The sequence below is a fragment of the Haliaeetus albicilla genome, chromosome 3, assembly GCF_947461875.1.
Source record: "Haliaeetus albicilla chromosome 3, bHalAlb1.1, whole genome shotgun sequence".
NCBI classification, from domain to species: domain Eukaryota; kingdom Metazoa; phylum Chordata; class Aves; order Accipitriformes; family Accipitridae; genus Haliaeetus; species Haliaeetus albicilla.
In genome coordinates, this window is record NC_091485.1 from 42,587,866 (window position 1) to 42,603,164 (window position 15,299).

The 15,299-nt window shown below is 39.5% G+C and overlaps 1 protein-coding gene across 2 annotated transcripts in view; it reads right to left on the reverse strand.

Moving 5' to 3' along the window:
- Positions 1 to 6,571, reverse strand: part of UBE2W (ubiquitin conjugating enzyme E2 W) — a 33,459-nt gene extending 26,888 nt beyond the window's left edge. Inside the window, exon 1 of one of the 2 annotated variants that reach the window (XR_011324048.1) lies at positions 6,445 to 6,571. Coding sequence is in view for 1 of the 2 variants with exons in the window: in XM_069779531.1 (XP_069635632.1) it covers positions 6,445 to 6,459 (15 nt within the window). In the remaining variant the exon portion in view is untranslated. The remainder of the gene's footprint in view (positions 1 to 6,444) is intronic. The other variant, XM_069779531.1, reaches the window with a different exon arrangement.
- Positions 6,572 to 15,299: the final 8,728 nt, after the last annotated feature.

Genomic DNA, 15,299 nt, shown 5'->3' on the forward strand with positions numbered 1-15,299 from the left:
TACAACAAACAACTTTGTAATCACCAAAGGAGAAAATTATTTTTTAATACTGTGTATGAAAGGATGCATAGCTAGTATTCTCAATCAGATCATTAATTATCAAAAATAAGATGTCTCGCAATTCCTGTGCTACCACTGTTAATTTCTGTCCTTTCTTTTCTAATACATTAATACTGCTCCCAGGAAGGCAAATGACAGGGCTCCCTCCCTTCTTCCCCTGCCACCCCAGATTGATACCTGTTTTTTCATTCCAGTGATTAAGGTCACCCTAGAGGAAAAACAAACAAAAACAAACAAAAAAAAAACCTGCAAAGGCTGGCACCAATTCCAGAATACCTTTTAAAAGCACTCAACTACCAAAAGCAGGCAGAAGACAGGTTACCTGACCTTCATTCTATCCCAAAAGGTTTCATACTGGCTCTTTTTATTTTAAAACATTCAACCTATTTACTTTATTTTCATTTGGTTTTAACAAATGAAGTTACAACAGGTTTCAATGAATGGGCAATATTGTCTCTTCCTCCCTTTGAAAGGCAAAAAAACCAATCCCCAGCTGATAGTTTTGTCACAGTCCTTCGCTACTTCAAAATCGTGCAAGACACACAATTTTTGGCTCCAAGTACTGAGCAAAATACCTTCATCGTCCTGTTCCCCTTTGCCCCGGTGGAAACTTTAGCCTGTAAACTGCTTGAAAGCTTGTCTCTCAATTGTAAACCAAGGCTACATAAGAGACATTATCATTATACCAAACACACTTGTATTTGTTGGACACAGCCATAACTACGGGTAAGTTCAACAGAAGTTGTGCCTTCTCTCTTTCATATTAATAGGGGTAATTTAATCACATAATCTCTGGGAGTATTCACCAGTACAGCCTATGCCTGTATAACATATAGTGAAGATCCTTTAGTCTGAAAGTCTTAGCTTGGTAGAATTTGAGCAAACAATTAAAGAAAGTGCTTGATCACTGAGTTTTGCACATTGTTTGAGCTAAGCTGCTTTAGCTTATTAATTACAAACTCACAGAGCTTTCCAAGGGAGCAGCTTAACAAGACAACATTCCCTGGCTTTTGCAAATTCATTGTTTTCTCTTTTCCCCTTCTCAGAGTTTGAATAGTTAGGCCTAAAAGCAAGTACAAGACATTATCCAACTCTTGAGCAAAAAATATTTAACATCAACTGGAATAACCATTCTTTATAATAAATATCTGCCGCTTTTATTTTCCTGATTTAAATCACACACATATTCATGACATATCAATGTTCAATGTGACAGGCTGAAAGCATTCATAGTTTTCTATATTTTAGCTATACAGTTGGTATAGCTGTATAGTTGGTCTATTTGGAAGAAAGATCTGCTGATAACGCTCAGTGACACCAGTTTCAGTAAACTTGTCTACTACTGCTTTCTTTTTCAGAAGTGAATTCTTCCATTCTAGCTCAAAAATCGTGCAGTTGCTGCACAGCAAAATGTTTCCCAAAATTCTATTTATGCAGGCAGATACAAAAACAAGCAAGTGAGACTCTTTAGGGCCTAAAGCCATAACTTCTATTTTATTTACCTTTACTGACTTAAAGACTATAAATTTTAAACTTCACTTGATATTCAACTCACTTTAAAAGTTTATTTAAAAAAAACCCCAAGATTAGACTATCTGATCTTGGTAAAATAACTATAAACTTTGTATTTATCTTATTTTACTGTAGCAAGGCTACATGCCAAAGCTAATATACCACATATCAGTACAGACTGGTAACTGAAGGTTACATAAAGGACTAACAATCTCTTAGTGGACAGGAGAAATGCTTTTTACTTTCAACTCATTCTGGTCTCAAATATGGTACTTGCATTTTTCAGTTTAAAAAATGATTGAAATTTTTATCTTCAACAGTATTTCACCAATGGCACCGCATCACTACCTACCAATAATTTCCTTGTGTTTATACCCCAGAATTGGATATATAGTTACAGTAATCACTCATTTTCTTTTTATTTTCTAAATATTTTGTTTGAAACAACACAAACAGCATCCCATACTGTGATGTTTAACAGTACAGAACACATGTGCATCATCACTGAAGTTCCAGTTGGCTGAAAACTTTCCTCACTTAACGCTGGGTTTGTTGGGGTTTTTTGGAAGATATATTAAAAATAGTTTAGAACTTTTTCCTGGACAAGGCTGTCAAATAAGTAGAGAAAATTACTTCCAAATTATTAAATAAAAATGCTGCCAATATCGAAGAAAGATTAATAAATAAGCAATTGTTCTGAGAACAGCTGGAAACACAGAACTTTCACTAAGACTAGGAGAGCAGGTAAAGAATAGAACCAACAGCAGGTATAGAATAGAACCAAGGAACTTTAACAGAAAGTGTACATAATTTTTCTTGCAATTTCAGTAGCCTGTATGCATTTTCGCCACCCCCTACCCCACTGGCTGAAAACACTGGAGTGAAACTTGTGGGAAACTTTTATATTGCTACTGGCTTGTGTTTTGTGATAAAAGTTTCTGGTGCTTTCAAACTGTAACATGAATTCTGCATTGTCATCTAGCACAATTATTTTATTAAATGCCTGTTTAGACATGCATTTTGAAAAAAATTCTATTGCTGGAACAAGACTTTTCAAGTAGCACTTTATTTTGATGTGTGCATGTATTTTGATGGCAGCCCACCAACAGGCAGTTTTCAAGGGCAAAAAAAAAAAATTTCCTGATAACAGAAATACATGGTGAAGGCTAACATTCTACACTCTTTGCTAAAGCTGTTTGTGTCATTAATTACATTAGCTCTGTATTTAATCAGATTTAAATATCTACATGTACAAATCTCACGTGCCTAACTTTAAAGAAAAGACAAGAGGTTATTTTGGTGATAAAATGCAAACCTAAAACTGTTCCCATAGACATGTTTGTGAAAGCTGTTTAAATATGTCCAACCGTAATGCAGGGCCTGAACTAACATGGTATTAAAAATGAAAGGAGGGGAAAGGTAAAACAATAGTAATTAAAATGCAAGTATTATGAATAAAGCTGATCTTTCAAGTTCAAGATGCAAACAGTTGGTATCTAGCACTTTGTACAGCAATGATATATTTTCTGTACATTTTCAGCTGAACTTCCTTGGTTCTATTTTTTACCTACTCTTCTATTCTTAATGCAAGTTCTGTCTTTCCAGCTGTTCTGAGAACAACTGTTTATTGCTTATTATTTCTTCAGCATTTGCCGCATTTTTATGTTATCTGTAGCTTTAAGACTTCAGATTACTAAAGATACTATACTGAATTTTCTAAAGCAAAACCATTCTATTCACTTGTTCTATACAATTTACAACTTTTCAGAATATTTCTGGGGTTTTTTTAGGAAGAAGTTGCACAAGCTGGGGCTTCTTCTGGGAAAAATGTTGGGAAAAAACGCTTTTCCTCCAAAGTTTGTTTGTTAAGAAAAAAAATTATCACTTGCTTAAAGTTAGGCAAACCAGGTTTAAATCAACCCAGCAGTGGCAAATTAGCCACCACTTTGGACAACTCTGTGGTTCGAAAACAAAACACAGGATCTCTTCAACATTGGCTTCTATTATTCTAGAAGAAAAGCATTACAGAAAACTACCATTAAAGAATGTCCACACAGACAAAGATTACAAATTTAAATAGTACACATAAAGACTCAAACACAGGAGTTTTACAAGTTACTATGCATCAACTGAACAGCAGTATCTCTTCAGGTTGATCTTCAGTGCTATTGGCAAAAAGAGGTAATTTGTTACAGTTTCAAAACTTATTGTAGGCTGACTTAGAACTGGCTGATCAGATAACTCTAGCTTTAAGTTAATCAGAAAAATTTCGGTGGATCTGTAAACATAAGATGTAATTAACCTAGGGCGTCATACATTGCTGTATAAAATTATGGCAGTTTAAGAAGTAACTAAAACATATTTAGCATACCAATAGATCATTCTTATGGGAAATATAAATAATACTGCCACAATAGTACAGTGATAGAGTACTGGTAGTTAGAGACTGCAATAAGTTACACAAACATTTCAGTTAAACACTGGGTACTTAAAAACACTGTACATAATCAGAAAAAGGATGTCTCCTTTTTATCTCAGACAACTTACATATTAAACATCAGCACTAATAAATTAAATTATTTTGAACCAAAAACACACTTAAAATTATATACAACAGTTTCCTTTGTAAATTTTTTTTTTGCATTGAAGATTTAGATGTTAATAGAAGAATTCAGAGCCTTGAGGTCTTGTTGACCTGGGAAGGTGTCTACTATTGAGAAACTTACTAATTTTACAGTTCACTTACTAATTTTTCATTTATGCTTCCTTTAAAAAAAAAAAATCCCAGACAATTTCTTTTCCAATTTGCTAAACTACATTACTAAATTAGTAGTTTACTAAACTCAGGAATAAGTCATCAGAACATTACACAACATATAGACAAAAAGACTCCATAAGTTTTCTTGAATCTCTCATCAGAAGACAAGAGAACACCATTTAAAAGAAGAAGTGTATTCTTAACAGCTGGTATTTCTAAAATGAAAGCAATTACAACCTTAGATTTACCATGACCATATTTTCAGGAAGTGAGTACTACCCTCCATACATAACTTGTCTTCTAGGCAATATTTATCATTCATATATCCTAAACAAACTTATTTAATTTGTAACCCTTATTTCCCCTTTACAGAGGGAGCAACAGGAACGAGAGGTGAAGCAGGCTACAGAAAGTTGTTTACTCGGCCAAAGACAGCAACACAGCACAGGTTTACAAAGTCCCACAGAGTGCCTCCATCAAGTTTCACAACTGTTATTTCCCTATAGTTTTCACACAGTTTTAGAAAAGATACTACTTAATAAATTATTGCCTCTATTTTGCAGTCACGCTTGTGAAAGTCTGAGCATTAAAAGAGCATTACAAAAACGTGTTTTCCAGATAGAGCTGATAAAACGAAGGCAGATCAGACTGTCTATGGTACTGCTAAATGAAGAACATTCTGTACAGCATGTTCAAGTTCTTGATCCCGTTTCATTTCAATAACTCAGACACACCATGGGTTTTTTTATGCTTCTGCACTTCATCAGCAAAATTTTTACCCCATAAAGTTCAACGCTTTAACATTTTAACCCTTTTTTAGCTATGCTAAACCGAGGGTATCAGGACAATTAAACTCATGTCATTGTTTTTGTACGTTCCTTCTGGTCCGTTTCATTACTAGTGACAAAAAATGTAAGTTATACTGGACCAAAATGAAAACAAGAAAGAGAAAACAAGCAGCAGTTTGAGAAAGGAAACAGAAGTGCCAGATCATCCAGATCTAAAAACAAAATGGAAAGCTGTAAAAACTCAAGGAAAAGCAGAACAGTTACAGGTGAAATAAGGAAGGACAGGGGCCACTGCCACAAAACCCAGCAATCTTTTCTCCTGCCCCTCTCAATAAATCACCACCCACTCGGAGCAGCACAGTGAAAGTGATCCACTCTTCCAGAGCAATTTCTGCAGCTACTATTTAAGAACTCCTTCGGAGAAGGTATGAATAAATAATTCAGCTGGAAATACCTGTCAAGCAGCAGGATGTTTCATGCTACTGTACCCACAGCAACCCCATCCAACCAAGTAAAACCAGACGTTATCTGTCCACAGGACTGACACCACACTACAACCTCAATTTACGGAGAGAAAGAGGACCCCACGGGCACACGGCTTGGGACAAAACTTGCCTGTCCCAGCCCCCCACCCCCCGTACCGGAGAATTACAGTGCCGTACCCCCAGAAACGCCCGGCAAGATGCAGTTGTTGGCTACATCCTTCGACACCGTCCTCACGGTGTCACCGGGGGGGGTTGGGGGGGGTGTGTATCTCCCTGACGCCCTCCGCTACGCCGCGGCCACTCTGCCGGGGGAGGGAGGGGGACGACCCCGCCACCTCCCACATCGACCAGCGAAGCCGTGGCCCCCTAAAACCCTGCCGAGGGGGAGAGGGGGCATCGCTGCCAGACCGCTCCCCGAGGCAACTCGCCCCCCCCGGTGCCTCCCGCCTCCTCCCCCGCCCGCCATCCTGCCCCGCCCGCCCTCACTTGCGGCTCCCTCCTCCCTCCCTCGCCGCAGCCGGAGCCCGGCCTCGCCCCTCGCAGCCTGTCCCCGCGGGTCTCAGCTCCATCCCGGCGCCGGGCCGGCCCTCCCCTGCCCTCCCCGTCCCTGCCGAGCGGCCGCCGGCCCTCCCTACCCCCGCGGCCGCGCCGGAGCCGCCACGCAACCGATCCCCTCAGCCGCTGCCCCGGCGGTTGCCTCCGCCCGCACCGCTCTCCAGAGCGCACCGCCACGCACCCGCCCGGGGGAACGGCTCCCTCCCGGCTCGGGGCCGCCGCCGCCGCCGCTCGGCCCCCGCCCCCGCGCCCCGGCGCTGCCCCGGCTCCGCCGCAGGCTCCTCACCTGCATAGACGCCATGATGGATCCTCCCCCTCCCCTCTGCGCCGCCGGCCCGGGCCCACAGAGACGCAGCGCCGCGCGCCCGTCCCCTCCCCGCCTTCCCCGGTCACGTGCACCGCGCCGCCGGCGGGGCGGCCGCGCATGCGCGGGGAGAGGGCGGTGCGGGCGGGCGGGCGGGCGTCGCCCTTGGGCCCCCGCCGCCGCCGCTGCTACCGCCCTTGCCGGCCGCGGGGGAGGCGCCTCGCTGCCCCCATCGCGGGGCTCCCCTGGTGCTGCCCGTCCCCTGCTCGCCCTGCGGCCGGGGAGGGAGGGTGCGGACCCCCCCACCCGGCCTCATCTGTCTGTGAAGGTCTTATACCCGCACGCCCAGCGTCTTTAGGGGAGCTAGTTAATGCCGGCTGTGCCCTTTTATGGGTTTCTCCGGGCTCCCCTCACGTCTGGCGCGTCCCGGCGGGAAGGAGGGATGAGGGATGCGCAGCGGGCCCGGGCCGGCCCTGCCCGGCCCAGCTCAGGACGGCGGGGCCGTGGGCTGGTTTGCCGTGGGAGAAGGCCTGCCTGCGGCTTGGGGCGAGGGGCGGCTCTCCTGGCGAGGGGAGGCCTTCGTGCCTGCCGCGCTGCGCTGCCCACGGGTCTTCAGTCTTCAGATGACCTGGTTTGTCTGCGGTGGGGGTCGGGTGGCGCACGTGCCCAAATTAGCTCGGGTGTGCTTCAAGCGGGAGCATTTTTAGATGCGATGTTTTCCTTTCCTGGAGTGGAACATCCTTTGTCCTTTGCACCAGACGATTTTGTGGTAGCTGCGTAGGTGAAAATAAACGCACCGCTCGCTAGAAGCAACCTGCGTGCAATCAATTAATTAAGCAAATTGTGGAAACGCTTTTCATAAAGCAGTTACTCCAGCTATAGTATTTCAGGCTTAACATCCTCAGGATAAACCCACAAAATGTTTTTTCAAAGTCAAACCTATAAAACTCATAATCCTAGTGGATATGTAGACCAAGGATTTAATAGAGATACTGATTTTATAGCTTGTTATAATACCCATCTCCCTGCTGATAGCACTACACGTTCCAAAAACATTGGAGGACCTTTCTCCATCCCTTCACACCCACGCTTTCTGATGATGCTAAAGAAGCCCTTTGGGTCACCTCTGCTTCATCAGTAGCACCTGATTTTTCCTTCAGAGATGGCCTAGATACACATCCAATTAAATTATTGAACAGTTGTTCTCAGTTTGTGTTTACCTTTGAAATCTGCTTCTTTAATTTTAGACCTAAAGACGGGTTGTGCATCCAAAAGCCTGCCTACTTTCTTCAACCATATTATTTAATGTGATGCAAGATACTACTTCTACCTACAAGCTTTACCTTCTGGTATGTTTTTATGCATCCTCAACTTTGAAAATGGCTATCTGGAGGAAAACAAAAACCCAGCAGAACACGGCATCAGCTTCCAACTTGTACCCAGCACCAACAGTGTTGCCAATGTTGAAGCGAGCATACAAACTTCTGGGGTTTGCTTGAAGGGAGGAACAGAAGGAGTATCCTTGCCCTCTGACGTAGCTGCAGAAAGGAACAAGCCTCTTGGCTTTGCGGGAATTTGCTGATGACAGAATTGAGTATGTGTCAATTTTTGCATAGGAAAGAAGACTAGCCTACCAAAAGTAAAGATGGAAAAAGTATCGTGATATTAACCAAATCCTATACTTCTTGTCCTCTAAATTCAACTTCAGTTCTCATGTTGCAAACTATGGCCTCCTGATGCTGTGCAAGCTGGCATTTCTGTACTGACTTCATGTAAGTAACACCTAAGTCGGAAGAATCTTGCTCGGTGTGTTTTCCCTGGAAGTCAGTATTTATGTACTATATGATTTCACAACACTGTTTAGGTTGCAGAGGATTTATTGCATTAAGTAGACATTTAGACCTGGTAGAGGTTTCTTTTTCCTGCAGTTCTTCAGAACTAACTTAGGCTGTTAGAACATTAAGTGGAACGTCGCTATTTCTGTTTTACTAGATGTTGTTGTTTTGCATGATCCAAACATATGTTTATCCTAAAATACATTTCTTAATGCCATATGCCACACAGATAGCAAGAACATCAAGTTTAAGCAATGGACATGTGTTCGGCTATAAACATGGACATACTGACTATCTGTGTTGATGTAATCACAGCGAGATAAAACTGATTTCAATCCATTATATTCAGTTTCTTAACCCTGCTCCAGAAAACCCTTTTCAAGGTCAGATGATATGAACAGGCATAAGCTTATGAATGCCAGCACACTTCACACGCTGCAAGCTAGTTTTGTATTAAAAGATCGGCTTTGTAGTTTTAAGCTAACTGTAATCAGTACAAATATGACTTCTACTCTATAACAAAAGAAAAAAATTCTCTCTGGATGAAAAGCCACGTTAGCAGAAAATCATAGCTTTTAACTGTCCTTATGTTCAAGAAGTCTTTTTTTCCTATCACACAGAGCTCTGCAATGTTAAAAACAAGGCACCTACCACATTTTGGACTAAAATATTGTTTACTGACATAACTTCATCTATGCTGCAAAATCCCATTCCTGAGGATAGCAGGCATGAAAAGCAAGGGACAGTTTGCCCTTCACATAAATAATCACCAACAAATTACTACCCCACCCTATCTTAACTGGATATGTAAGAAACTAAAGCATTACTCTGCAGCTGAAACTCATGACCAGATCCCCTCATCCCTAAATTCACTTTGAGTAGAGTTTATTCTTACAGGACTGCCAAAGGTATCTTTTATCACTGTTGTTACATCTTTGTTTTTTAAAGTGTCATGCAATTGCCTAATACACACGTGCAACATTTTTAGCTCTTTGCCATCATGGGAATAGGGGCAGCTAGAGAATTATCCCTGTGTTTTATTGGGTTTTTTCCCTTTCCCCATGTCTCAGTAACCTGGCTTGCAGACAGTGCTTTTCAGTAAGTGTTTTTGTACAGTGCATAATGCTATAGGGATTCAATCCCTTAAGCACAATAAGAAAACAAACAGTAGACTTCCAGGAAGAATTTATATGAATATCAGTATTTTCTTCCTTAAATACAATTCCATTCTTGATTTTGTGGTGGCTCATAGTATTCTTTGTTCTACGTTCTTCAGTAATCTCAGCAACGAAAGGCCCAAAATCCCAGAGTGGGTAGATTTCACAAGGAGTTAGTTATATTGTAATTTGCTGTTCATTTCAGTGTTGACCTTTACCTGTGCAAAATGTAGAAGAAAACACTTTTGCAGTTAACCCTTCCTAATCTGTTGCAGGTGTAGAGATAGCCAACGCAATAGTTGTTTGGTTTTTAAAAAAGAAAGCTTTACTATTTGGCTGATGCAGCCTGATCCTACACCAGTCAACCTAAGGATCGCAGTCCTAGGTCCCAAATATTCAAAACTTTAGGGGTAAGAGGAATTTCATCTGTTATCTTCATTATTTCAGAAGCTATCTTGATCTGATCAAATACATGATTATGACTCACATATCAAAAACATATAGAGCAAATAATACAAATTTTACCTCCTATTAAAATTGTTTCTGTAAATATTCACGAATTTGATCTAAAAATCCACTTTTCTTCAGAGTTTGCATTACCTTACATTTACAGGAAAAAGGCAACTGGTGTTCAAACTGCATTTATTAGATAATTTTCTGATATATCTAGCCAGTTTCACAAAGGTCAAATGTTTCTTGATTAGGGTCCCTATAATTTTATATTCCATTCCCTACGTTATCCATAATGTTTTCAAACATTTATTTTCCTCTGCCCTCCCTTTTTTTTCCCTATAGCATTCTTTACGTACTGAACTATCACTGCCTGCTTCTTTACAATTTCTGCCACTATAATAACACGGGAGCTTGATTTCTTTTATCCGTGTCCACCATACATTTTTAGCTTTCCATCTTGTCTCCTTCTCACACAGAAGTCAATTTACATTTACAATAACCTCCCCTTAGTACTCCAGTGGCATAGCAACCATAATCAGCAGTACCAGGAGACTGCATCTCACGAGCCTGGAGGACTGCCTACCTCTGAAAGGAATTGTGCCAACTACTTCCTCCACTCCTGCCTGCCAGTTTAAGGAAGGGCACCAAGTTTAAAAAGTCTGTGGAACGGAGATCTGATAAACACAAGCTTGATGCACCTGCAGAAAATGCCATCTAAAGATGTAGAAGCAAACCAAGGCCAGATTCTATCAAGAATATAAAAGAAATAAATTGCATACATAGCTGAAAAATGAAAAATACCGTAAATCTGCAAGATGTCTTTGAGGTGTTGAGATTTTATTGTTTTATTCCTTAGCAATAATCTAGGTTTTCCATCAAAGGTGTATTCCATTTTCATCTTAGTGCTGAACAGTAACAGGCACATTATCACTTCCATCCCAGAACTTTCAAAGGGACAAAAGGAAAAAAGTTTCACCTTATTCCTGATCTGCTGCAAGTGCAGTGCCTGCAGAAGAGGGTAATATTGTTCTCAGATGTCATATGCTTCCACTTCTTCTCTTTACAGGATTTGACAATTTTGCAGCTGCTGGGTGATCTGTGCCTTTCAGCTTATCCACAGGAAGACTAAACTACTAAGATAATTTTCCATCAGATCAGAAAAAGAATCTGTCTTATTATGTGGACATACTGTTGTTATAATTACTGCAGGGGAAGAAGGAGGACATGTAGCTAGGGGAAGGAGTAGAATTGCCTGTTTTACTAATATGCCATAATTACCAATTTATAGTAATTGTCAAGCCATGTTTTTTTAGCACCATTAGTCCTCTAACTCTTTTAAATGCTGTGAAGATAAATACCTATAAAGATACAAGCTGTAAAAAATTAAAATAATGAGGATTGTGTAGGACCTATAATCAAATAGATGAATGCATTATAAAGTGCAAGGTCATGTAATCATTAGAAGTTCTTCCACATCAAAAGCATCCATTTGCAGAGCCCATGTGAGCAGGATGATTACCGTGTCTATCGAATACAAGGGTTCAGACGCTGCTCAGTGATAATACCTGTAAGATTCAAATATAATTATCATTTAGTAATTTTATTTTACCTCTGAAGACTGTGAACTGAAGGCTTCTCAGGTAAGCCCAAGAGTTATATGAATACCTAGTTGATTTTCTTATTACAAATACACAGAAGTGACTCTTGACTTCATAACCAATGGAGAAGATACTGATAAGGAATTTATGAAATTAAGTAGCTGTTTGGTCTTGCCAGTCTAGAAGCAAAACAAAATTGCTGGAAAAAAGGCTTCCTGGGTAACTTCCACAACTGTGCAATAAGCTATCACAGCTCCTGAGGGATGAGAAGCAAATCCTCCAAATGTGCCCATCAGACTCCATACTGCCATCACTGGACCCTGCACACTACTTACAGAGCTTGCAGAATTTCATTTTGCAGACCTGTACCCCAAGATGACACTTGGTTTGCATTTGTTTATTTAATGTCCCTTGGGAAAGACAAGACTTCATATGGGATATGACTACCATGAAATGGAGATATGTTATGAAAACACAATGGATGAGCAGTTACTTGACTATTTCAGCTAAATATCTTCAGACAGTTCTCTTGTTAAGTCATGGTTGTTTCTTACAAGTCAAGTATTTTTCATTATTTAAGTGCTCTACAACAAATCTGAAAGCAGGTTAAATGTTAGTGCAATACTGATACATCATTTACATGTTTACAAGTAGTTTGCTACAAATAATTCTAACTCAAATGGACTGTCACTTCTGGAAAACATTTTATGTCGATTTAGTATTGTAAACGTGGAAAGTGTTTCCCTGTATAAAAAGAGAAATTAAATCCTTTATGCCAAATGCATTTAGATTCTAGATATTTTTCAGGCTTGGTGATACCAACCAAAACCGAGAACTATTTAGGTAAGAGTGAATTAACCTGCATAACAAGTATCCCATTGTTTTACTAGACAGAGTAACAAGAATTTAGAGCAACCGAAGACATGAATTATGTATTACTTATGGTTTTGTGTAGTGGTGATTTTGGAGATAAAGGTTTTCTATTATTAAGTGCAAATAGGATACCAGTAGTATTTTCTTCATGGGAAGAAAAGCCTTAGCTATGAATTCTTACCTGAAAAGGTGGTTTTATATTTGAATTAACATCAAAAGAATTAACAGTATTTAACTTCAAAGTAACTTCTGGTTGAGGAAAGAAATTGGCAACAAATAAATAAGGAATAGCATTAATCCATGCCTGTATTCCCCAAAAAACTCATCTCACAAAACTATCCTGAAAACCAGCAACTTTAGCGCTGTTCAGTAACATTTTAATTTATCTAAAAAGTCTCAAGTTGTTACTTTCACCAATCTAAAACGCAGTACATAGGCAATTTTAACTTTATTTTCCAATTCTACCTTTAACAAGTGGGGCTACAAAACATTACATGATTAACATCTTAAAAACTGTTGGAGTATGTAAGTTAAGTAGGATAAAACATTGAAGTACCCCATTTGTCTAAAAACAATCATAAGCTTGCAGCTCTGATTCTCCTCCAACACAGCGTGAGAGGAAAATCCTGTATTCTGTAAACATGAAACAGTAACATGGCAATGACAGAGAGAAGTATCTTTTTTTCCCTTTTTTTTTAATCTCAGTGACCTTTCTCCCATAGAAGAGATTGCACCACAACCTACATTTTAGATGTAACATACTCAAAGCTTTATTTCATGACACAGAAAACTTGTTAAAACTTGAACTGATAAACTCACCGTTCTTTTCTCTGTGCTGCCCTAGTGATGACACTCAAACAAGCTTCAGAGGTAGCTGATAATAATCACAAAATCTACTATGTGCTCTTTTCTAGCCCTGTTATGCAAGACAGTGAGTTCACAGCATTAGTATCTTCCCATAAAATTGCCACCTAATAAGGTACATTTAAAAGAAATCCAACTCCAATCCAGTTTATTATTTGTCAAAAAATCCTTCAAAGTTGAACTTTTTCCACGGGAAAAAATACCTAATGCCTTTTTTGCTAATTGCAAAGCTTTGGTCTGTCTTTGAAAAACAGCGTAATAGTTTAATCTCCAAATCCACTCAATCTTAAATTAATGAGTTCCTGCTATTTTTCTCTTATTCAGCTGTTGAAATTAAGTTTATACTACAGCCTCCACCCTTACTTTTCAGCTAGGAAAACTGCTACTTCTCCTTAGTACCTACACACTAACATTGTGCTTTTGTTGTTACTCTCTTAAATTATACTGCAACATTTGAGACTTAACAAAATAAATAAAACTAGGCATATAAAATATGGACTGAAAAGTTAACTTTCCTGCCCCGTTAATTTCCTTGTCCACTTTACCTATCACATAAACCAACAGATTTAGGCAGGTGTTGGGAAATCCCTTTCAATGGGAAGAGTAAAAACAAGAAGGGTGAAAAAAACCAAATAGCCACGGCTGCAACTTACAGCTGTAAAATATGACATACGGTGATAAAACACAGACAGAAGCAACCAATTTTCCACACTTACTACCGTTAATTAAGAAATGCCTTTTAGACGTCGTGTTCATTGCAGCTCTTGAACATAATGGCATGGTGAATCTTGATGGTGAATCCTCCTTTCTTCAACCTCAAAACCAAAAAGGAATTTCATTTCTTGTGGAACGGAGTTCTGATCATTCCAGATGAACAGACCATTTCATGTTGGAGACCATCAGCAGCTTCTTCAGCAGCTTATACATACTGAAATGATGAAAAACCATAACCCAGCAGGACTTTTCTCATTACTTACAGTTAGTAAAGAATCTGGAAGTTTTTATGGCTAAATCAATGGTTCATCAATTTGAACCATCAAGGTACAGGACTAGCTTACTAAGTAAAAAGGAGTATTATGGGACACCTTAAGTCTTCAAAATATCCTCTTCAAGGCTGTTCAGGAATTCCATCCTTTTTTAGTACTTAGTTATTACTGAGAAATGTGCATACTTGTAATTCAGAGGACCACAAAGATATCGAAATGCTTTAAATCTATGAAAGTCTTCAGAATTACAAAAAAACCACTTTAATTTTATACATGCAGTTTCACAACCTATTACCCAAATACTAATTATATTAGCAATTTGCTCACCACATAGCCATGAAAATTAGGATTCTAGATATGAATACTTGCTCTGAGAAGTCATAAATCAACAGAAACACAGGTTTAAAAATTTTCAGTTTTGAAATTTATTTAGAACTCAGGGGTTAAGTGTGGTAAGTTTCCAATCGTCTGATAATAGCATACCCATGTCACTATCACGGAAATTGCACTAATTCCCTCTGCCCCCCTCCCCCTTAGAAATCTGCACGTTAGTTTTAACAGCCGGTGGTTTTGCAAATAGTGTGCTCTAGGACACTACTGCATTTCCTGAGTGTTCAAAGCTACTGTATGACACATTAAGCTGAAGGAAAAACAACAAAATTATTATTCAGAACTAAACCAGCTATTTTACCTTGCTGCTGAAGTATGGAATCATAAAATGCAATGTATTTTAACAGGAGATTGTTTTGGAATGCTTAAAAAGGGAGGAAAAAAAAAAGAAAAAAACACTTAAAAAAAAATGACATCCTTTTTACTTCCATTTTAAACTAAATAATTTTTAACTTCAAGTCATGAACCTCAAGACTATTAAAAATGGCCAAAGAACTTAAGATTCGCTCAGACTGAAATGTAGTTGGGACTAAAATATCCACGTCGGTATTCCTTGACCTTTTAGGGTATTCCTAGTGGCTCTAACAAAAGCAGCATAACAGGGTATCTCTGGTTTATCTTTTTAGTGCTCTTGAAAATGAGTTACTAACAGCACTGACCAGAGTGCTTAAACATAGGATT